This window comes from Primulina huaijiensis, chromosome 11, assembly GCF_012295235.1.
Source record: "Primulina huaijiensis isolate GDHJ02 chromosome 11, ASM1229523v2, whole genome shotgun sequence".
NCBI lineage: Eukaryota > Viridiplantae > Streptophyta > Magnoliopsida > Lamiales > Gesneriaceae > Primulina > Primulina huaijiensis.
Window position 1 is genome coordinate 16,381,231 of NC_133316.1, and position 23,323 is coordinate 16,404,553.

Genomic DNA, 23,323 nt, shown 5'->3' on the forward strand with positions numbered 1-23,323 from the left:
TAAACATAAACAAGTGAATGCAAGAGTATGGACAATAGTTAAGAATAGAAAAGAAAAGAAAATAAAACAAAATAAAAAAAAAGAACTCCCCTGATCATTCATCTTTCTCCTCAGGTGGTGAGACACCTACCTTATGATCCTGTGGGTCTGGGATGGCATATTGGAATTGGAATGGAGGAATGTACGGGGAGACTGTGAGTAGGCAGATGGATCAAGTTCTATTTGAGTGGCGATGCCTCACAACAATGAGTCCATCGAAGTTAAGTATGCGTTTTGACCGTTTGACATTGATTCTAGTACGTGGCCCACAAACATAATTCATCCAATTTGTACTGGCGAGGCGACAATGAAGATGTGGTGGAAACGATGTCTGGATTGATCCTCCCTCAGTGTATTCCTCCTATGGGAATTCCATAACACACTTTCCTTTCATTTTTTAGATTAGAATCGTCAATTGGTTGTAATCATTATTCATCCTCACAAATAACGGCTCCCGTTTGGGCACACAGTTCAATAAATAATAGTGGGAAGCAAAAGGCAGATATTAGAGCTGTGTGAATAGACTGATTTGTGAGTAAATGAGTTTACCCATAGTTATTGAAATATCTTTCACAAGAACATAAACAACATTTGTTCTCTCCTTTTGCCCATAACTTGTATGGGACGTCGACATCAGACACTTAGATAGAAAAGAATACGAAAAAGAGGCTCTAACTTGAGGAACTTTTCAACAAAACAACTATATTAATTTGGTGTCTTCAATGTTGACCGGATAGCACAAAGTCTAAAGAATTAAATCATAATATGGTTATCCATCAATGCCTCTAACATCGTTCCATCAACCTTCGATGTTTCCAACCATTCATTTATCGTCTTTGACTCAAATGACACCAACTTACCCTTAACAAAGGCTTTACTATCGGATCTCTCCGTCACATTAGCATAGAATTCTCGCACAACTGGCACAACCGCAGCCTTAGTTTTATTGCCAAATTTTTACCACCCCTCGCTTGAATACTAAAATGAATTGTAGTTTTCCTAGGAGAAAAATTGAATCCATGTTCGGGAATGGGGCTTCCAAGAGTTTTAGCAAGCTCATATCATTTCATAGCCTCCTTGGACATAAAACTTCCGGAGTGACTCGAAGAAGATGAGGGATTAGTTACCTTGGATTTCTTGGGAGCCATGCTTTAACCTTGATGGAGATATGGAGTTTCCCGATGATTTTCCCTGCAATTTGAAGATTGGAGAGATGGCGAGTGATAATATTGAGTGGAGGAGGAGATTTTCTCAGAGAAGGTGGTTAAAATTTGTGAAGGGAAGATGATAAGATCGATTTGCGAGATAATCGTTAAGCTACAATAGCTTAGTTCTTGAAATACTGAACACCGATGAATTAAATCAAGTTTGTGCAAAACCAGTAGGTTCATCATCATTTATCGGGATCTAAAGTTTTGATTCAGACTTTGACTTCTGAAGATGATTTATAGATCATCGTCTTATCTTTCTAACGCATAATGAATCGTTTAATTCCAATAATCGAGCTGAGAGATATGTCCAAAATACCACATCTGCTCAAGCTCAACTAATTGTTGCATATCAGCTCAACTGGTCCACTGAACTGCTTCAGTTTAGCATAGATGGGTTCCGATTTTGCCCAACTGCGCGCCACGCTGAGTGTCGAAAAATACCGCCCTAATGCGATGATTTTTTTTAAGGATAGGGTTATACCGCCCTAGTGCGAGTTTTAGAAAAGTTAAAAAGCGAAACCAATCTCTCCGCGTTAGGGCGTCTTATCCACCCCAGCGTGACTCATCCTTTTTTTTATAAAATAAATAAACAGAATAAATAAAAAAATTAATGAAAAAAATGGCGTGGGAGGGAAAAGGAAGAAAATGGAGGCGGACTACGAAGCTAAGAGATATGGCGTGGGGGATGGTAATGAAAATGTGGGAGGAAGTGATGTGGTGGGAGGGGAAGGAAGAAAATGGATGATCCGGAGGATACCATGGTGTGGATGATCTGAAGGATACCATGGTGTCGAATGAAGGTTTCGATGATGAAAGTAAGCTTCTGAAAACTGTATTTGTGGGGAATTTGCTTCTGAAAATCAAGAAAAAGAGATCGGTGAAGGAGTTTGGGAACTTTGGCGAGGTCGAATCTGTGAGGATTCTATCTTTCCCTATTGTGGATGTGAGTTTTATCTGGCCTGTTGTGGTTCTTCATATGATTTATGATATTTTATTGATGTGTATGAATGTTTCTATCAAGCTTCTAAACAAATGCGAATGGTGTTGATTTCTTTTACAGGGAAAAATTTCGAATGTGATTCAGAAGCGATTTAATGAAACGGGGACAGTTAAGATGCTAATGCAATAGCTATTTTCTGGGTTTTTTTTTGTTTTTAAATTTTTTTGGTCGGTTTTCTTTATCGAATGAACTTGCTTATGTAAATTATTTTGACATTCAAAAGAGTAACCAAATATACATTTTTTCTCACCCTGAAATTGTTTGTTGAATGATATTGTGTCATGCTAAAATGCTTATATAATAAATTAATTTAGAGACAAGTTGGTGTGCTCAATAGATAGGTCCATTCAGAGACCTGGAATTTTATGGTGGATACTTTTTGGTTTTGCATGCTATTTTGCATTTATTTCCTTGTTTTGTTGGGCCAAGGTTTTTGAAGTATATGAAAAGTTGATATTTCCCATATCAACTACACATAATTGCATATATATGAGGACTACTGGTGGTTCTCAACTCATCATTTGTCTTACCCAATCCTTTTGGTGAAATAATATGTCACTTTTACTTCGTTCATGCTTACATTGTTTTCACAACAGAGGACTCTGCCCCAAGCATCATTGTCCTTTAATATGATGTGGTATGTTTACGGTTACTGAATATTTATTGTACTTTTTTTTATATATAAGTATGTGAATATGTATGTATGTTTATGTATATATATTTATGTATATTGAGTTACACATGACAATAAGAAGAAATTATTTGATCCTATGGATGTAGATTGGTGGAAATCATATCCGTGTCAATGGGGGCATGCCCACCATGCAAGAAATTGAAAGGAGAAATTCTCACTTATACAACAACAAAAGGACTGTTTTTTGTCGGTAATCTTCCATTTGACGTTAAGGTAAGATGTGCCTTTGAAAACATAGTTGCTACTTTTCTCTTATATGTGACCATATAACTGTGTTTACCTAACTTTTTGCACCCAGGATGAAGAGATTTTCTCAGTTATTTTCTGGCATGAAAACCTAGAAAGCAGCATTGAAGCTGTCCGGATCATCAGAGATCCTGGTACAAGTTTTGGGAAAGGCATAGCATAAGTTTTGTTTAAAAGTAAGGTGTGAGTGGTGGTAATGTATAAATTACATGTGGATAATTTGCTTGTTTAGAGTACAAATTGTGGTCTTTTTTCCAATTTGATCATTCTATCAGTTAATGTTCTAGGTCAAATATGATGTGGTTTTCCCTTTTCAATATTCAACTTTCGAAATCGATCGCTATTAATTATTTAGAATCTTTAGAATTGTAACAGGCTCCATCGTGGACATGTTATTTTATGTTATGTATCATTCCGAGGATTAGCTTCTGAGTGCTTTATCAATTTTTGTTTTCGGTAGCTGATCATCCTAGAAATATATGAAGCATTTAGATGACTGATTGGGTGATCTTCTAGTCTATTTTTTTGTGTATTATATCTTTTATGTTAGGCTTTTGTTAAGATGTCTTACCTCGATTAGATAGAGTTTCTGGGATTTGCATATATGGACTTGGACAATCCTTATCTTTGAACCAACTTTTAGAACTTTTAGGGTTGAATTAGGTTCAAATTACAATCTTAACATGATATCAGAACCCAGATTCATCGTTATGTGTTGGACTGCCCATAGTTGGAGCACCTTTGTCTTGTAAGCTTCACGTTCCAGATTTTCGTTCCTAGACGTGAGGAAGCGTGTTAGTTGTCCCATATGATCGAAGTCTCAATCTTAACATAGTAAGAGAGCCCATGTTCCACCGTTATGTGTCAGACTGTCCATAGTTGAACCACCTGTTCTACCCATAGTTGGGCCATTTGTAAACTTTATGTTCATTCTTGGCGTGAAGGGGTGCTAGTAGTCCCACATCGATAGAATAAAATGCTTGAGAGTTGTATATATGGACTTGGACAATCATTCCCATTGAGATAACTTTTGGAGTTAAGTCCAAATCTCAATCTTAACATGATATCAGAGCCTAGACCCATCGTTATTTGTTGAACCATCCGTTAATGTTTTCATGCTCCAATTATTCATTCTTGGGCGTGAATGAGATGTGTTAAAATGTCTCACATCGATTTCTGTGAGTTTAATATATGAACTAAAGTCTCAATATTAAGAGCTTTCCTTGCAAATTTTCTTTGCTTTTAAGAGTCTCCTCTTCAATTACAATCATATATTTGCCAAACAATTAACTTAAATTCATTAATGTCATGTCGACCATAAAGGATGCTGCCAACTCGATTCTTACGTTACGTAACTTGAACTTTCGGGATCGTAAGCTCAGACTCTCCAGATCAAGCGACACTCCCTTGATGAGAAAGAACTCTTCAATACGAGAGAGACAATTATCCAGCTAAGAAATTTGCTGTTAATTCCATAACTCGAGAAAGTGGTGGTATTAAGGTTAAATCCAAAGAGATCTTATCGTACCAAGGTGTATGCGCAAGCAAATCTGGCACACAGAAGAAGGCTGCTCCTCGTGCTAGAACTAGTGCTCTGGTAAAATCAAAATCTGAACCTGCCAAGGAGCAGAAGTCCACAAAGAGAAAATGGCCAGCGGTGGCTGCTAGGAAAAAACAAGCCCAGAAGGCTGGCTAGGAAGATGGAATCCAATGGCAGTGCTAGTGGTTCAAAACTACTGGTGGGAACAAAGCGCAAGTTCAGTAATCGAACCTCACAAAGAGCTGGCCAGAACAAGAAAGTGAGAATTCAGATAAATGTTGGGGTGACATTGTTTCTAGCTGTGTAGCAAGTGCGTGGGGATTGAGACCGTGATATTATGTGCTGCACTCGGCTCTTCCTCAGAAGTTGCTTTCTATCAAAGAGTATGCGTGAAGGTTCACAAAATTACTCGTTTAATGCCATTAAACTTTGTCATTTCTGTTAATCTCGATCAAGTTGAAAAGAGGGAAAGAAGTACCAATTTCTTCAAATATTAACTTAAAGCCTCATTCCCATGCTAATAACATACAACAGAGTTTAGGTCTTGAAGAATCCTAAGAAAACAATAATATGGCATTAATTCCTCAATAAGTCGAAAATTCGAGTAAAATATAGAGTGCATGAACACGGCACCATCCGTATTATAGCCTTTTATATTAGCGATATAATTTCATGTACTTATGCGATATGCTCAGCAAGACTGAGAATCTTGATATGCTTCTTTTTCCTCAGTTCATGAGGAACTGGGCCAAACACTCTTGTTCCTATTGGCTCACCTTGCTTGTTAATAAGTACCACAGCATTGTCATCGAATTTGACTTCACTCCCGTCACATCGAGCTCGTTGCATTGCAGCACGTACTACAACCGCATAGTGAACTTCGCCCTTCTTCACTTTCCCACCCATACTGGCTTCCTTAACCGATGCAATAATTGTGTCTCCCAGTCTTGCCCCTTTCTTTCCCTTCAGCGCCTGAATGCACATCACCCTTTTTGCACCTGAATTGTCGACTACTTTGAGATTGGTCCTCATCTGTATGAATGTTCTTTGTTGCTGATGAACAATTCAAAGAAAGTATATTAGAAAAATTCAATTACCAAGTAGTAATTTATGTTATTTTCGCATCTAAAAATTAACAAAAATGAGGTTATTTCAGAGGTTTTAAGAATTTGTATTCAATGTCTCTGTGAACAATACTCCCGTATATATCCCTCAAGCTATGTTGTGCTTTCAGCAGCCGAGCTGTTAGATAATCAAACACATTAAGCTATGACCCCTGTACTGCCAAATTCCATGGAAACTAACTTGAAATGTTGGACTGCTAAATTACTTTCACCACAATATATGTTAATGCTATCATACAACAAAATTTCGGGTGCTCCCAATTCAAAGGATTCAACAGAGAAACAACATTAAGTCCACTCAGTCACCAACTTCCACTTCATTCACATCAGACATTGACCACTGTGAACTGACATTAAAGGGTTTTGAATGATGAACTCTGACTTGCATGATGGATTTTGAACAGGCTCGGTCGTTCCCTTATCGGTCCACATGGAAAAAGAGAGTGCTCGTATATTCAATAAAAACAGTAAATTGTTTACAATGTCAATCCATTATATTTGTGGAGTGCATGTCCCGCCTCCACAGTATTCAATGGCCACATAATTTATAAGCTATAACTGCTATATATGTAAAACGTTCTGTTTATGTGCTGTTGCTTCTTTCATATGTAGTTGGTTTTTTTAAACAGCTTAGGGTATAGGGAGACCTGATAGTCCTCTCTTTTCCTGCTTTCTTTTATCTGTCATCCCACTTGGTCAATTTTTGATACCATATTAAAATAACCGTATCTAAAAGTTTATGGTGTAAAAAAAGGCAAAAACATATGGTATTAGCAGTCGCTATAAGTTGACAAACACATCTGATTTCTATTTGGTTGCGAAGCTGAAATCATGACACTTGTATGAGGCAAAAGTCAAAGTTATATGGTGACACTTTTGTAAAAAATTTATAAATGTAAAACGTCATTTACAAACAATAACTGATCTTCTGATAAAGCAATATGGGAGAAAATAAAATTCAGGATTGCATCATGGACGTCGAGCTTCAAAGAATTTAATCATTTAAGTATATCAGACTTAGTTAGGGACTGGAAATTTGTATTGTCGGAGTAGTAGTTCGAAAATCACGCATCCGTGTAATTGATCGCGGATCCGCATTATCTTGTAATCTCTAATTATTATAATAAAATTAGTCTTTTATCAAAAAAAAAAAAAGCAACACAGCATGTTGAGCGAAGATAAAAAAAATTGGAATCGCAGCAAGCACAAATTCTGTGAAAAGAAGGCAAACTACAGCATTGTGAATAAACGTCACAGAATTGTAAAGTTCTATCAGATGCAATACTAACCTGAGATAAAAAATCCATGCATGTCATAACACATGATGGTCTGCTTGCCCCAAGAGAATTGTTGCCGAGGCCACCTAGTATCGATCGACCAACTGTTGTTTTCCATATCAAGGAGTAAAAGCATTAGATATAGCCATATATGGAGCGAGGAAGTTGAAGGTGTGGTGCTTACTGGAGTGAGTAGGGGTGTGCTGGGAACTGAGATAAACATGCCTATTTAATTCCAAAGAAATACGGTATGGTTTTGAATACACTGCTTATCGATTAGGCTGGATATTGCGGAAATATTGGAGAAGGTTAGAGAATGCAGCAACCAAAAACATTGCAGAATCTGTCCCTCGATTAAAAAAGGAACACAAACACATGCATTTTTAATTAACTATATAATTATAAAAGCCAATTGATCTCGTTCTGGATCAGCTGCATATTTTTGTGCAGAACACTAGCCAGGGTGAACATTGGGCAACTTTATCTGAGTCAAACTTAAGCTTGTAACTGTTGCCTTGAAGAAGCCAAGGCTTTGAAGATATTCCTCAATGACAAGTTCAAGTTGAAGGACTTGGGTGATTTAAAGCACTTTCTTGGCATTGAAGTTGCAAGGTCAGGGCGTGGTATTTACAGATGCCAGTGCCACTACGCTCAGTAATTGTTCACTGAAACTCGTCTTAATGGTTGCAAGACACGAACAACACCTATGGATGTCAACCTTAAACTCACATGGGATGATGGTGAATTGCTTCCTCATTCTTCTGTGTATCACAAGTTAGTGGGCAAACTTTATCTGACTGTCACTCGGCCTGACTTCGCTTACTCAGTCAACAAACTTTGCCCATTTGTGTCTGCTCCACGAGACAAACACTTGCAAGCTGTGAAATCGGTGCATAAATATGTTAAAGGAACAGTGGATCAAGGTTTATTCTATAATTCCTCCTTTGATCTTAAGTTGAGTCTATTCACGGACTCAGATTTAGCGGCTTGTTCGGACACTTGTCAATCAGTTTATGGCTTTTGTGTGCTCCTTGGATATTCACTAGTATCCTGGAAATCCAAGAAGCAACATACAGTGCCTAAATCTTCAGCTGAAGCTGCGTATAGATCCATGGCAAATGGCACTTGTGAAGTAGTATGGATGCTGTCTTTATTCAGCGATCTGTGTATTCATATTGCTGGTCCAGTGGCTCTATTTAGTGACAGCCAGTCAGCTTCTCAATGTTGCTTCTCATTTGCAAATTACCAACATCCTCACAAAATATCTCCTTCCAGGAAGATTTCGAGATTTATTGATCAAGAGAGGAATTCGAATATCCATTCTTCATCTTGAGGGGAGTGTTAGAAAAGAATTTGAAGAAACACACTTATTTCCTTTACTCATTAATCACATTTATCTGTTTTGGCTTCATTATATATAAATACTTAGTCCGCACTATTTTTCCTACTTGAACATTCTGTAATTCTTCAAAATATGGTTATAGAGATTTCATTTGTTCGAGCTTTTCTTCTTCCTAATATGATGCAGCTTAAACTTTCTCCAATCTAATAGAGTTAAAAAACCGGGGGGGGGGGGGGGGGGGGGGCAAGTCATTGGCTGAGTGCCTTCATAAATTTCAAGTTTTGAGTCATTTTTGGATCATTGTATTCCATAACCAGTAATGAAACATGATGACCAAAAACACATGGTACTATCACAAGAACAGTAACTTCTGAAAAATCATAGAAGCACATACCTTTAAACAGTCTAGAAGAATTAGATGCAGCCATTTTCAGAATTCTTTGCCGTTAAGTCAAAACAAGTAAACTAAACAACTCTAGAGCTTCCCTGGCAATCACGAAAACCTACAAAACATTGAGCAAGTATGCGAAACATAGGGTTTCAGAAAGGAGTCCAAATGCCGACAAATCCCAAGGCAAAAGTACACATAATTGATTTGGGGACATTATGATCTCAGCTTCATTGAATCAACAATAGATAATGCACAGGGTTCATGAATATATATCTCTCTAAATTTGCAAAAAGAAAAAAAAAAACATATTTGGCTAAATACCTTGAGTGCATATATGAAAGACATTCCGACACAATATGTGACCCAGAAAATTATTTAATTTTAAGAAACCTAAACAGGTCAACGAAGGTCGATATTTCATCCTCATTTCCTCAATCGAAAAGCTAAAAAAACATAAAATCAAATTCTTGGGGCTATCATAAATTCAAATGAAAAATTCACAATTAAATAGGCGCTACTCGCAGAAACATATTCAAAAATCAATAATGAAATAAATAGCAGAATTAATAATGCAGAACGAACAAGAAGGATTGGGAATAAATTACTGGAACCTAGAAGGTGAAGAAATGATTACTAGACACCTGACAGAGCACTCGGAGGCGGAGATGGCGGCGTACAGGTGAGCATCGAGGCTGCGGAAGAGTGTTGACTGCTCGTGGTCCATGGAGAGGGCTGTGGAGTAGTCAACTGGAGGGAATTAATTGGGCCTATTGTGTTATCTCATTGGGCTTTCTTTATTTGAATGGTGGGCCAAATTTTTATATTGGCCTCTAGTGTATCATAATATGTTATTACATAGACATGCTTGGGTTTGTTTATATATGTTGGACAAGCAATACAAGTAGTTTTTAATAAAAGGGAGCTTGAGCTTGTTTTATTTTAATTATAAATAATATAGATCTGTTGTGAAAAAATAAAAATTTACGGTAAAAAGTAAAAATTTCAAACTCTCAAAATTATCACACTACACACTTTATAATATTTTTCTCTCAACTCAATTGTGATTTTCTTCACAAATGAGAGATCTATTTATAGAAAATCTTTACAAATAATCCAAAAATAAATTACATCATTACCTTCATCATCACACACAAATTTCAATATTCAACACCTAATTTTACCTAATTTTCAACATTCAAATATTCAACATTCAATATTCAAATATTNGCTTTCTGAATATTGTCGTAGGAAGTGCCTTTGTGAAGAGATCTGATGAGTATTCACTTGATTGAATGTGACGAACATCAATATATTTATTCTTCTCAAGCTCCTTAATGAATGCGAAGAACTTAGGAGGAATATGTTTAGTTCTGTCGCTTTTTATGTATCATTCTTTCATTTGAGCAACACATGCATCATTATCTTCATATAGTATCAGATGCTTCTCGTCAAATGATAATCCGCATGAGATTTGGATATGTTGGGTCATTGATTTTAACCACACACATTCACGGCTTGCTTCATGTAGTGCAATAATCTCGGCATGATTTGATGAAGTTGTTACGAGTGTTTGTTTCTGTGAACGCCAAGAAATTGCAGTGCCTCCACGAGTAAATACATATCCAGTTTGAGAATGTGCCTTGTGTGGATCAGATAAGTATCCAGCATCGGCATAACCAATTATACTTGGATTAGCATCTTTTGAATACAAAAGTCCCAAGTCTGTCGTTCCTCGTAGATAACGGAATATATGTTTAATTCCGTTCCAGTGTCTCTTTGTTGGATATGTGCTAAATCTTGCCAATAAATTTACGGCAAAAGATATATCAGGCCTTGTACAATTTGTAAGATACATAAGGGCACCGATAGCACTTAAATATGGTACTTCTGGACCAAGAATATCTTCATCATCTTCACATGGACGGAATGGATCGTTTTCTATGTTTAATGATCTAACAACCATTGGAGTACTTAAAGGATTTGATTTATCCATATTAAAATGTTTAAGGATCTTTTCTGTATAATTTTCTGGTGAACAAATATTCCACATTCTTTTTGTTCAATTTGTAAATCCAGACAATACTTGGTTTTTCCAATATCCTTCATTTCAAATTCTTCCTTCAAGTATGACACAACTTCATGAATTTCATTATTCGTTTCAATGATGTTTAAATCATCAACATATACAGCAATAATTACATATCCGGATGTTGATTTCTTAATGAAAACACAAGGGCATATTGAATTATGTACATATCCCTTTTTCATTAAGTGATTACTTAGCCGATTATACCACGTTCGGCCAGATTGCTTTAACCCATATAATGATCTTTGTAATTTCACAGAATAACATTCTCTGGGTTTTGAACTTTGTGCTTCAGGAATCTTAAATCCTTCAGGGATTTTCATATATATATATATTACTATCAACTGATCCATATAAGTAAGCTGTAACAACATCCATAAGACGCATTTCTAAATTTTCAGATACCGCCAAGCTAATCAAATACCGAAACGTAATTGCGTCCATCACTGGAGAATACGTTTCTTCATAATCAATTCCAGGCCTTTGAGAAAAACCTTGCGCAACAAGTCGAGCTTTATATCTTACTATTTCATTTTTCTCATTTCTCTTTCGAATAAAAACCCATTTGTATCCAACAGGTTTTACACCTTCAGGTGTAAGGACTATAGGTCCAAAAACATTACGTTTATTTAGCGAATCCAATTCAACCTGGATGATATCTTTCCATTTTATCCAATCCTGCCGATTTTTACATTCACCAAAAGATTTTGGTTCATGATCTTCATTATCATTTATGATGTCTATTGCCACATTATAAGAAAATATATCATCGATTTCTTCTATATCTTTTCGGTTCCATATTTTTCCAGTATTAATATAATTGATAGAGATTTCACTATTCTCGTCAGTTTGTGGTTCTGACAAAATATTTTCATCATCACGCGTTTCTTCAGGAACATCATTCTTTATTTTGTGATCATCACGTGTTTCTTCAGGAACATCATTCTTTATTTTGTGATCATCGTGTTTCTCTATGAATTTTCTTTTTCGAGGATTTTTATCCTTGGAACCGACTGGCCTTCCACGCTTCAGGCGTTTAATGACATCATGAGTATCTTCAATTTGTTTCTTCGGAATTTCAATTCGAGCAGGGGCATTTGCAGCATGTATATATGATTTACTTACCCCTTTTGTGTCTGCAAATGCATCTGGTATTTGATTTGCTATTATTTACAAATGCACAATTTGTTGTACATCTTTTTCACATTGTTTTGTTCTTGGATCCAGATGTAACAATGATGATACATACCATGTAATTTCCTTTTCGGTATGTCGGTATGTTTCTGTTCTCCCCCTAACATTGTGAAGATTTCCCCATTAAAATGACAATCAGCAAAACGTGCTGTGAACTCGTCGCCTGTCTGAGGTTCAAGATATCGAATGATTGATGGACTATCATAACCGATATAAATTCCAATTTTTCTTTGAGGTCCCATTTTCTTTCGTTGCGGTGGTGCAATAGGCACATACACCATACATCCAAAAATTCTCAGATGAGAAATGTCTGGTTCTTTACCAAATGAAGCTGTAATGGGGAGTATTTATGATATGCACTGGGTCTTATGCGAATTAATGCAGCAGCATGTAAAATTGCATGTCCCCATATAGAAATAAGGAGCTTTGTTTTCATAATCATTGGTCTAGCAATCATTTGTAGACGTTTAATCAATGATTCAGTCAATCCATTCTGTGTATGCACATGAGAAACAGGATGCTCAACAATGATTTCCATAGACATACAGTAATCATTGAAAGTCTGGGAAGTAAATTTACCAGCATTATCAAGTCTAATTTTCTTGATTGTATAATCGGGAAATTGATTCCTCAATTTTATTATTTGAGCAAGTAATCTTGCAAATGCAACATTTCGAGTTGACAATAAACATACATATGACCATCTGCTGGAGGCATCAATCAATACCAATGGTCCACATGGTGGATAAATTGGTCCACAAATATCACCCTGAATACATTCAAGAAACATTGGTGATTCAGTTTGGATTTTGGCTGGTGATGGTTTTATAATAAGTTTTCCAAGAGAACATGCTTTACATTGAAACTTATTATTCTGAAAGATCTTCTGGTCTTTCAGCGGATGACCATGTATATTTTCTATAATTTTTCGCATCATTGTTGAACCAGGATGTCCTAATCGATCATGTCAATTGATTAATATTGAAGAATTATCAACTACCATGTTTGATTCAATAGGACTTATATGTGTATAATGCAATCTAGTAAGGAGCATTGGTAGTTTTTCAATCACATCTTTCTTTCCTGATTTATATGTGGTAAGACACATATATTTCTCATTCCCTTCATTCATTGTTTGAGTATCATACCCATGGGAGTATATATCATTAAAACTCAACAAATTTCTTTTCGATTGTGGTGAATACAAAACATCATTGATCAAAAATTTTGTACCATTAGGTAACGAAAATTGTGCTTTACCACATCCTTTAATCAAGTCTACATGACCTGATATTGTATTCACCATTGTTTTTGTTGGTTTTAGTTCCAAGAAATATCTTTTATCTCGGAGGATAGTGTGCGTTGTACCACTATCAGGTATGCAAACTTCAGCTTGGTTCATAGCATTTTCCATATTTGAACTTCAAAAAATATGCAATGAAATAAAATTACTGACAATAAAATGCAATACAATACATATTTAAAAATATAGCACACGATAAAACATTATCATATGAATACATGAAAAAATAAAATATTTTACATATCTATGCCACCAGCAAATTGATCGTTGTGCGAGAAACCAATCAGAAAATCTCCAGTATCAAAATGAGTTGAACCACTCAAAGGTTCACTGTGTTCAGTAAAGTTGGTTTCCTTTTCTTTCCCCTTTATTGATTCTTTATAAAGTTTACAAAGGTGCTCAGGGGCTCGACAAATACGGGACCAATGCCCTGGAGTACCAGATTTGAAACAAGAACTTTCAAATCTTTTTGAGTGATTTTCATTAACACTCATATTCTCATGATGCCTTTTCAGTGGATGGTTTGGGACGCTCTTTTGAGATGAGTTATATGAGTAACTATCTCGATTATTTTTGAAACCACGGCTGCGTCCACGACCACGACTACTTCCACGTCCACGACCACGACCTCGATTTTGTCCTCGACCAAAATCTTGTCTATAACTTTGATTTTGGTTTTCAGGTTTAAATTCATTTTTGCTTACGACATTTACTTCAGGAAATGCCGTTGAACCAGTGGGTCGTGCCTGATGATTTCTCATTAAAAGCTCATTATTCTTTTCCGCCACAAGGAGACAGGCGATTAGTTCAGAATATCTCGAAAATCCAGGCACTCTATATTGTTGTTGTAGAGTTATATTCGATGCGTGAAAAGTGGAAAATGTTTTTTCAAGCATTTCCAATTCAGTAATTTCGTGCCCACAAAATTTCAGTTGCGAGATTATTCGATACATCGCCGAGTTGTAATCGCTGACTTTCTTAAAATCTTGGAATCTCAACGTATTCCATTCATCCCGGGCGGTCGGAAGTATAACTTCCCTTATATGTTCGAATCTTTCTTTTAATCCCTTCCACAAAGCTATGAGATCTTTTTCAACCAGATATTCACATTTTAATCCCTCGTCGAGATGTCGACGCAAAAATATCATGGCTCCTGCCTTTTCTTGTGATGTGCATATGCCATTTTCTTTTATGGTCTCATTTAGACCTAATGACTCAAGATGCATTTCTACATCGAGAGTCCATGGCATATAATTTTTCCCCGTAATGTCGAGTGCAACAAATTCGAGCTTTGTCAAGTTTGACATGGTGGTACTAAAAAATTATGATGCATTTTATTAGTTAATGAATATTGCAAAACAAAGTAATGGATAAACAACAAATACAAGTATTCGTAAAAATAAAGAAAACACACGAGGAGGATATTCTCCGATAAATACAAGACTCGTGAGTATGATAACCAAAATAATTAAAAATAACCTTGAGAAAGCCATCTTCTTTTTTCTTCGAAAAATTTGATGAAGAATAATTTTTAGAGAAGAAGAGAAAGTTGGAGTGATTGAATGTGTTTGTGAGATCATATTTATAGGGCAAAAACTAGCCCTTTTGTTACCGTTTATGACCGTTGGTGTACAAAAAATAAATGTATGTATTTGTATAACTTTATGGTAATAATATGGTGTATATAATATTAGTAATGCTTTAAATAATTATGTATATCATATCACATTATTATAATGATGTGTCATAATATATTTTGTTTAAAAAACTTTATAGGCTTTTATACTTGTCGTATCCCTTACCGGGAGTGTGAGATGTCGTCTTAACATCCTCCCAGGATCTATAACAAGTTTTTTGAAAAATTTATTTTTATTATATAATAACATTATATTATATATTAAATATATACACAATAAATAAATAAACAGTAAAATAAATATTATTACTTTTGTTACCTTTTTCTTCTGTTTTGGAGCTTGGAAAAATATGGAGGACTTTTAGAGTTTCGTGATGATAACGTGTTGTGAAAAAGTAAAAATTTACGGTAAAAAGTAAAAATCTCAAACTCTCAAAATTATAACTTTACACACTTTATAATATTTTTCTCTCAACTCAATCGTGATTTTCTTCATAAATGAGAGATCTATTTATAGAAAATCTTTAAAAATAATCCAAAAATAAATTACATCATTACCTTCAACATCACACACAAATTTCAATGACAAAAACTTGTGTGAGACGGTCTCACGGGTCGTATTTGTGAGACACATCTCTTATTTGGGTCATCCATGAAAAAGTATTACTTTTTATGCTAATAGTATTACTTTTTATTGTAAATATGGGTAGGATTGACCCGTCTCACATATTAAGATCCGTGAGACGGTCTCACATGAGACCCACTCAATTTCAATATTCAACATCTAATTTTACCTAATTTTCAACATTCAACATTATAATTTTCAACACAAATATTTCACATTTTCAACAAGATCAAGAAATATATCAAAATTGTTAATTGTTAACAAGCTATCAGAAAAAATAATTTGGACGGCATTTCACTTGAAATATATTGGGCCATATCAAACTAGATTTGATGCCATAATATTTGAATACGAATCAAATAATATTCAGATCTACTAGAAAAACAGGTTAGTTTATGATATACTGCGAAAGATTCTCCATTTATTTCAATACCATTATATAATATGAGTCCTAACATTTTTATGAAAATTGACATATATGTTGATAATCTAATGGATAATATTTGAACACATCATAAGAGGAGAAATAATTCAGGTGTAGCACAAAATAATCACAGAAAAACCTATAAATTGTCTCGATTCTTTTTTGTAACTATTTAAGTTATGAACTGAAAGAAAATATGAAGCAAACTCAAATGAAAAAAATGAAGCAACTTTGGTTATAGAAAGTAGGGGTGGTCTGGTATTATTATATCGAAATTTTCAAAGAAAACTGTAAAGTTATACCAAAATTTTTGGTATACGAAAAAAATATACTGATATCATTTGATATATGTATAAATTTCATATATTTCATGCCAAAAAATTTGGCATACCGAATTTTTGATGTAATGTCTATACCAAATTATAAAAGAAACAAACTTTGTGCAATAAAGAATAATAGAATGCACGTTGCTCAACCTAATTATTGATCAAACAATATGCCAACAAAACTACTTATTTCCAGCCTAATTATTAATCAAACATTTTGTCTGCAATATGCCAACAAAATTACACGTTCTTCGGCCTAATCACTGATCAAACAATATGAAAATAATTCTTGAAACAAAAATATTTCGTGTAACCTTTTACACATTTTTTCCATACAAAATTAGAGCCACCTTCATAGGCAATGCATTACTAAAGAAAAATATTTTTTCTGCACCCCAAGACATTAAAATAAATTCACTGCATCTAAACTAAACTCAACATAAATCCAACATTTTGAAACATAATTCCTGTAACGCCCCGAAAATTTGAAGGTCCGCGCGAACCACATGCATTTGAGTTATTAAATTCCTAGTGTATTTCAATTAATTGTTTTAATTACATTAATTAATTATGTTGTGCATATTGACATATTTAAAATATATTTTTCTACATAGTTGCATTAAAATGTATTTTTAAAGATTATTCGAGTTGCGATAAAGGAACGGAGACCGAGGGCTGAAAAATAGAAAATATTTTTATTAAATAATTGTTTTTAATTATTTAAAATATGGTTGATGCTTTTTCTTATTTTTGAAAATAAGAAGTTTTGAGGTGATTTTATACGACGAGACGTAATTTTTATCGATGTTGGTTTTTCAACAAAAATACGAACGTTTTGGCAACCCGGCTAATAAATTTACAAACTTATTTAAGCAAAATTATTTTAATATTTTTAATTAAACACTAATGGGCTAAATGAGCCTAATTAACATGATTAATGGACCTAATCTAGTAATTAGAATTTAATTAAGATTTTAAGCCATATTTAAACTAAAAACCTACCCTAAACCCCATTAAACCCCACTCCCCACACCCCAATAATTGACAAACTCTCCCCACCAGCAACACGGCACCCACACACCTTAATTTGAGAGCAAAAGCTTAGATTTCTTTGAAGAAAATTCAGCCTAGTGTCCTACATCAAAGTTCTTCGCATCGCCATCGAATATTCGTGCGTTTAAAACGCAAAGGCACACCATACACTCTTTTTTACTCATTATTCACATCATAGTAATTATTTAAAATCGGTTTGCATGGAAAACAAGTTGCAACATGAAATATTTTCGGTTTTGTGTCACATGCCAATTTTTAAGGCTTGAATTTGAGGAAAAATCACGTTTGTTATGTTGTTAAAGGGGCTGCCATGATTAGGAATGGTTAAGGGGTGTTTTTACATGTTTTAAATAGTCCTAAATCACACCAATATGCTGCACACATGAATAAAACAAGCTGGAACTGAATTCTGGTATGGGTTGTGAGCTTAGGGGATCGACTTTTGGGTTTTGTGGCTGGGCTTAGGTTCGGCTTGGGACCAGGGCTAGCTAAGGACGTGGTTGAGTCAAGAGGCTGGGTCCTCCCGAGAGCCAACAAGATGGAGCGCAGGTTGTAGCTTGTGCAGGGAAGAGAGGGCTCGGTCAGGGGGCTTTGGGCTGGGTTAGGCTAGGTCCTTAGGGTCCTAAGAGGGTGTACAAGAGCTGGGCTAGGGGCTAGTGCGGCTGGATCGCTGCTGGCTAGAGGGAAAAGATGGAAACGTGAGGGAAGCTCTAGGTGATCGCGCGCGGCTGCTTCTGGTGCAGGGCTTCGTGCGCGTGGCCAGGGGCTGGGATAGGCTTGGCTAGGGTCTGAGTGTGGTCGAGGCTCAGTGAGGGTCAGTGCTGGTAGATGGTTAGGGGGCTGTATGGTTCCTAGAAGGAGAAGGAGTCCTAAGTGCACAAAACTCTCGCACACACTAAAGGGGTCAAGGGCAGTAGGTTTTTCGAGGGTCTAAGGGGCTGGTCAGGGGCTTGGGCTTAGTCAGAAGGGTCCCTAGATGGGTTGGCTCGGGTTTGACTCGAGGTGGCTTGGGCGTGGCTCGACTAAAATAGGAGATGGCTCGGTGTGTTCGATAAGGTGTCAAAAACGAAAATTAAAGAGCTAAAAATGGAACCATGGGTCCACGGGTGCGGTTCGTGGCTCACAAGGGTAGAATAAATAATTAAAATGCTATGTTTAAAATTTCGGATCAAAATAAAGAGTTTTGGATTTATTCGGGATTTAATCGCCGCACGAAACGCTAACTAACGAATTAATTGAAACACTTAGTTTTATGCGGAATAAAATTATGGAAAATTATAATTAAGCTCAAATAATTATTAAAAGACTAAGTTTTTAATTTGGGAATTTTATATTAAGGTTTGGTTTAATTCGAGATTAAAACGCATTAATACGTTACATTTAAAGATTAATTTAAAAGTCCTCGATTTAAGCTGAATAAAAATATGAGAAAATTCATGTAAGCTTAAATAATTATTTGGGAAATGTTAGAGTAAATGAAATTAAGAAAATGTCAAAAAATGAAATTTTACGTCTAGGGGTAAAACGGTAATTTTACACCGAAAATTAGTAAACGTCATGGCAGTGCCCTGAATGCTGTTTTTTGTGCTAATATGATTATTTTCAATGGTTATGGATGTTTATGGAATTTTATATGTTAAAATGATTATTTTAAATGTTTATGGAATTTTATATGTTTAGAGATGTTTATGTCAAAATGTTTATTTTAAATGTTTTGATATTAAAATGTTATTTTAAGTGTTTATGGATTTTTAATATGTTAAAATGTTATTTTAAATGATTATGGATTTTTATGATAAAACGATAACGTTAAAAGATATGTTGCATGCTTGTTTTTAAAAGGCAAAGGATATTAAATGCATGATTTTTTTTTTATAAAGTGATGAAAATATGAAACATTGGAGGAGGTGAAGTAATTGTGACTATTGAGGATATGAATGGGGATATCGTGAGGGAAAAGACCCCAGATGCAGCATATTTATGGGAGAAGGCCCTAGAGGAAGCCCGACGATCATATTTCCATTCTATGATGATAGGTCTGGGCCCAGTTGATCGGTGAGAGTGTTGCTGGTGTCTCCACCGCCCAGTACTGTGGTTTCATATAGATGGATCCATCGACTTTTTGATGATGAAGAAAGTCACAATTAACGATCTGAATTCAATAAAAAGAGAAAATGTTTATGCTCATGATGAAAGGATATATGTTATGAAATGAGGAAAAGGAAAAATGTTGAGGTTTAAGTTATGCATGTTCATATGGATATGTTTATGAGGATATGAAAAGGATTACGAAGATGTTTATGAAAAGTTCATGAAAATATTTATGTTTAAAGTTGATACATCATTATGAAAATGTTTTCATTTAAAGTTTATGCATCATGAAAATGTTTATAAAAATGGTTATGTTTAAAGATTATGCATCTTCATGAAAAGGTTATTTTAAGTACAAGTATTTTTCACTGTTGTATGTGATCTGTATATGTATTACTTGTTATCGAGATTATGGTGTGTTGAGTCTTTAGACTCACTAGGTGTGATTGATGCAGATGATTATGATAATAGTGTTAAGGGTGGTCTTGATGGTTGACTTTGCTGGATTGAAGGTGCACATAACCCGAGGATCGACGCTAGTTTTCCGTACTAGTTATGATTTATGATTTTAAGAGATGTTAAAGATATTTTTACGACGATTTAATTATCAGTGGGTTTTGAGAGGTTATAGTATGTACTATACTTTTCAAATAATTTTTTTAGGTTGGTAAAACGTTTGACGATTTTACGATTTGAACTATTGTCTTTTGGATTTTTAAATGGTAGTTGATTGTTTATTTCAAAATGGTTTCAAGGTATTTTAAAGTATTTAGATATATGTATATTTCGAATTATGAAGATTAAGGAGGGAAAAAAAATTTCTAATACTTTTTAAGCAAAAAGAATGAGAGACGTTTCAATTTCAACATATGGGAAAAAAATTACTATGATTCATGTCTTAACACAACATTTTTGTTGAACTTTCAACGTCTCAAAAGACCTGTCAAAGTAAAAAAAAAAAAAAAACTAAATCTTGTTATAAATATTAGAGTTGAAATAAATAAACATAAATATAATGTTACTCTTCAAGTTTGACAAAAGTGAAAGCGGAAGATAGTGTTTTCACACTATTAAGTGGCATTTGCAGCTGTAAAAAAAAATTATAATTTATGTTAGATTAACAGTAATATATATTATTTAAATTTAATTAAATAAAAAATTTTAATGTTTTCAATTTCTTTAATTTTCTTATATAATTTAAGGTCATTATTCGTTAAATCTTTCCAATTATTCGTTAAATCTTTCAAAAATTGAACTCCTCAGCTCTTAACCAGTCACTAGTACACGCGATGTCTCTACCATTTTAGGGCTCAAACAACCCTTAAAAGGATCCAAAACCCTCTTTCCCAAGGTAAAAGCGGACTCACTAGTAATGGTTGAGCATGGAATTGCAAAAATATTCTTGCAATAATTGAACGGATTTGGTTCCTAGCTTCACTTCCTCTCCATTAGATTGTTTTTCAATATCATCGGCTAGGTACTTATCCATTTCATTGGATGTCTTGAGAAATTATAAGTTTTAGTGATGTGCTGGTAACTGAAAATAGTTCAAATTTGACAAACAAGTAATTCAGCATAAGCATATCAGAGGACATTTTTTGTGCAAAATCATAAGACTTCAACAATTTCAGTTTAGGAAACCTTCGTTGAAGATAGACTTAATATTTTTTTTGGCCCTAATGAATCTTGGTGTCTCCTGAACTTTGAACCTTTACATATCTAGGAAAACTAAATCATTATGAAATCATATGATTCAAAGAATGTTTTGAGCATAAATACAAATTTATTATACCATTAATATTAGTATTTTAGACATTTATTGTCATATTCTATTTTGGGAAAAAGATAAATAACACCTGACATCGAGAACTATTTATGTTCTGGCCTCAGTACGACTGATTTATAGCTGTTCAAATATGTTCATGACTGTTATTCAACTCTACGAACTGCATACATTCATTATTTATCTGAGATTTCTGAAGTGATGTAAGCTCTGCTGAAATACTATCAAACACACGCTTCATAGTTTTATCTGATATTTTGAAGGATATTCAATGATGAGTTTCTGCTCACAAGTGTATCAAATCATTATTGTTTAGAGTGTGAGTATTAGTAACTGAAAAAAAGAGTATTTCTATGCATATTACACAGAGTCATGTACTAATAATTTTAGTAAGACAATTAATAAGTCATGCTGAAGTAGGTAGTGACAATCATTGTAATTATTAAAGTCTTTAAGTGGAATTGTTTTAGAAACAGAAGAAAATGAGACGTTGAAGGGATTTGTCCTTCGAGATTCCATAAATAATTTTATGTGTTATTTCTTTTCAGCATTTCATTTACTACATCTATCTACAGATTTTGGTATGTCAATTTTGAAAAATATTTTGGTTCGCTAAGCCTAGTTGGAGTATTTCCGCACTTTTATTTGATAATTTGTATGATGATCTTTGTAGTTTGAGATTTGATATTGGATGATAACAACATTTCTGACCCATGAAGTCTATTAGGAAGAAAAATTTACGAGGTATTTATTCACTCACTCTAAATACCTCCATCAATCCTCAAGTTCTCAATGCAAGAAAGTTTTCTTCAGGTCCAGATGCTCCATTTCTAAATTTAATTGAGCTACTAATGCTAAAAATAATCTGATTGAGCAGCACTTGACAACTTGTGAATAAATCTCATTGAAGTTTACTCCTCTTTGTGTAAATCATTTGGCAACTAATCTTGCCTTGTATCTCAACTTTTTCTATACCAAGAACTCTATCCTTGAGTTTATATATCCATTTGTATCCCACAATGCCTTGATTCTTTGGCTTTTTGACCAAAAACCAAGTTTATATTTTTTTGCTAAAGAATCAATTTACTCATGCATTGTTGTAACAAATTTTTCATTGTCTTTACAGGCTAATTACTCTTTATTATTTTTTGCTAAAGAATCAATTTACTCATGCATTGTTGTAACAAATTTGTCATTGTCTTTACAGGCTAATTACTCTTTCTAAGTTGAAGGTTCATGAAACTCCACCATTTTTTTGTGGGTTCCACTTACTGTTTTGTGCCCAGTAATTCCCTATAACTGCATAATTCTTGAAACTGCTCTGAAAAAAATTCCAGGTCATTGTCGTTCCATAAATATTTTAGTTTTATCCATTCTTCAAACTATGGGTTCATCTTTGGTTTTAATGACTTAAATCCAAACCCTTCTAGAGTAATCATCAACTATAGAGATAAAATACCTACCCCACCATGGTTTGAGTTCTAGCAGGGCCCAAAAAATCTGAGTGACAATCAGTGAATGATTTTGTAGTAGTTTTATTCCAAATTGAATTCTTTTTTATTTCCTAAAATGCATGGTTCACAAAATTCTAATTTATGAATATTGACTTCACCTAAGAAGTTATGTTGATAAATCTTTCGTCTGTAAATTCAATGAATGGATTACCTTTCAATGATCTTGAATGGGATCAATATCATGAATAACAATATCTGTTCAGTCTACTTAATTTTTTTAATTCGGGGTGGCTTGCTTTGGTTTTGGTGCATTTCATGTAACAGGCTTGTATGGTCCTGGAATATGGGTGTCCGATCCTTATAGAAATTTCAATTAAACCGCTTTCACTTACATGACCAAGTCTCTATGTGGCACAATTTTTTTTTTTCAATTTCATTATAGATCATGGCAGAATTTGCTTTCTTATTAGAGTGTACAAACCAC

General features: G+C 34.5%; 1 protein-coding gene and 1 pseudogene across 2 annotated transcripts; one reads left to right on the plus strand and one right to left on the minus strand.

Annotated features, from left to right (window-relative positions):
* The first annotated feature begins 1,895 nt into the window (after window positions 1–1,895).
* LOC140988430 (uncharacterized) lies at window positions 1,896–5,051 on the plus strand (annotated as a pseudogene).
* A 234-nt stretch (window positions 5,052–5,285) lies between these two features.
* Window positions 5,286–9,663, minus strand: LOC140988596 (large ribosomal subunit protein uL14mz). Of its 2 annotated transcripts, none has more exons than XM_073457612.1 (4): window positions 9,506–9,663; window positions 8,868–8,976; window positions 7,144–7,235; window positions 5,286–5,783 (listed from the first exon to the last, which is right to left on the minus strand). In XM_073457612.1, exons 2-4 carry the CDS (start codon window positions 8,899–8,901, stop codon window positions 5,409–5,411), a joined length of 501 nt encoding a protein of 166 aa, XP_073313713.1. In that variant the 5' UTR covers window positions 8,902–8,976; window positions 9,506–9,663; the 3' UTR covers window positions 5,286–5,408. The 2 variants fall into 2 exon arrangements, with proteins under 2 accessions (XP_073313713.1, XP_073313714.1); XM_073457613.1 differs by having other exon boundaries at window positions 9,499–9,632.
* Window positions 9,664–23,323: the final 13,660 nt, after the last annotated feature.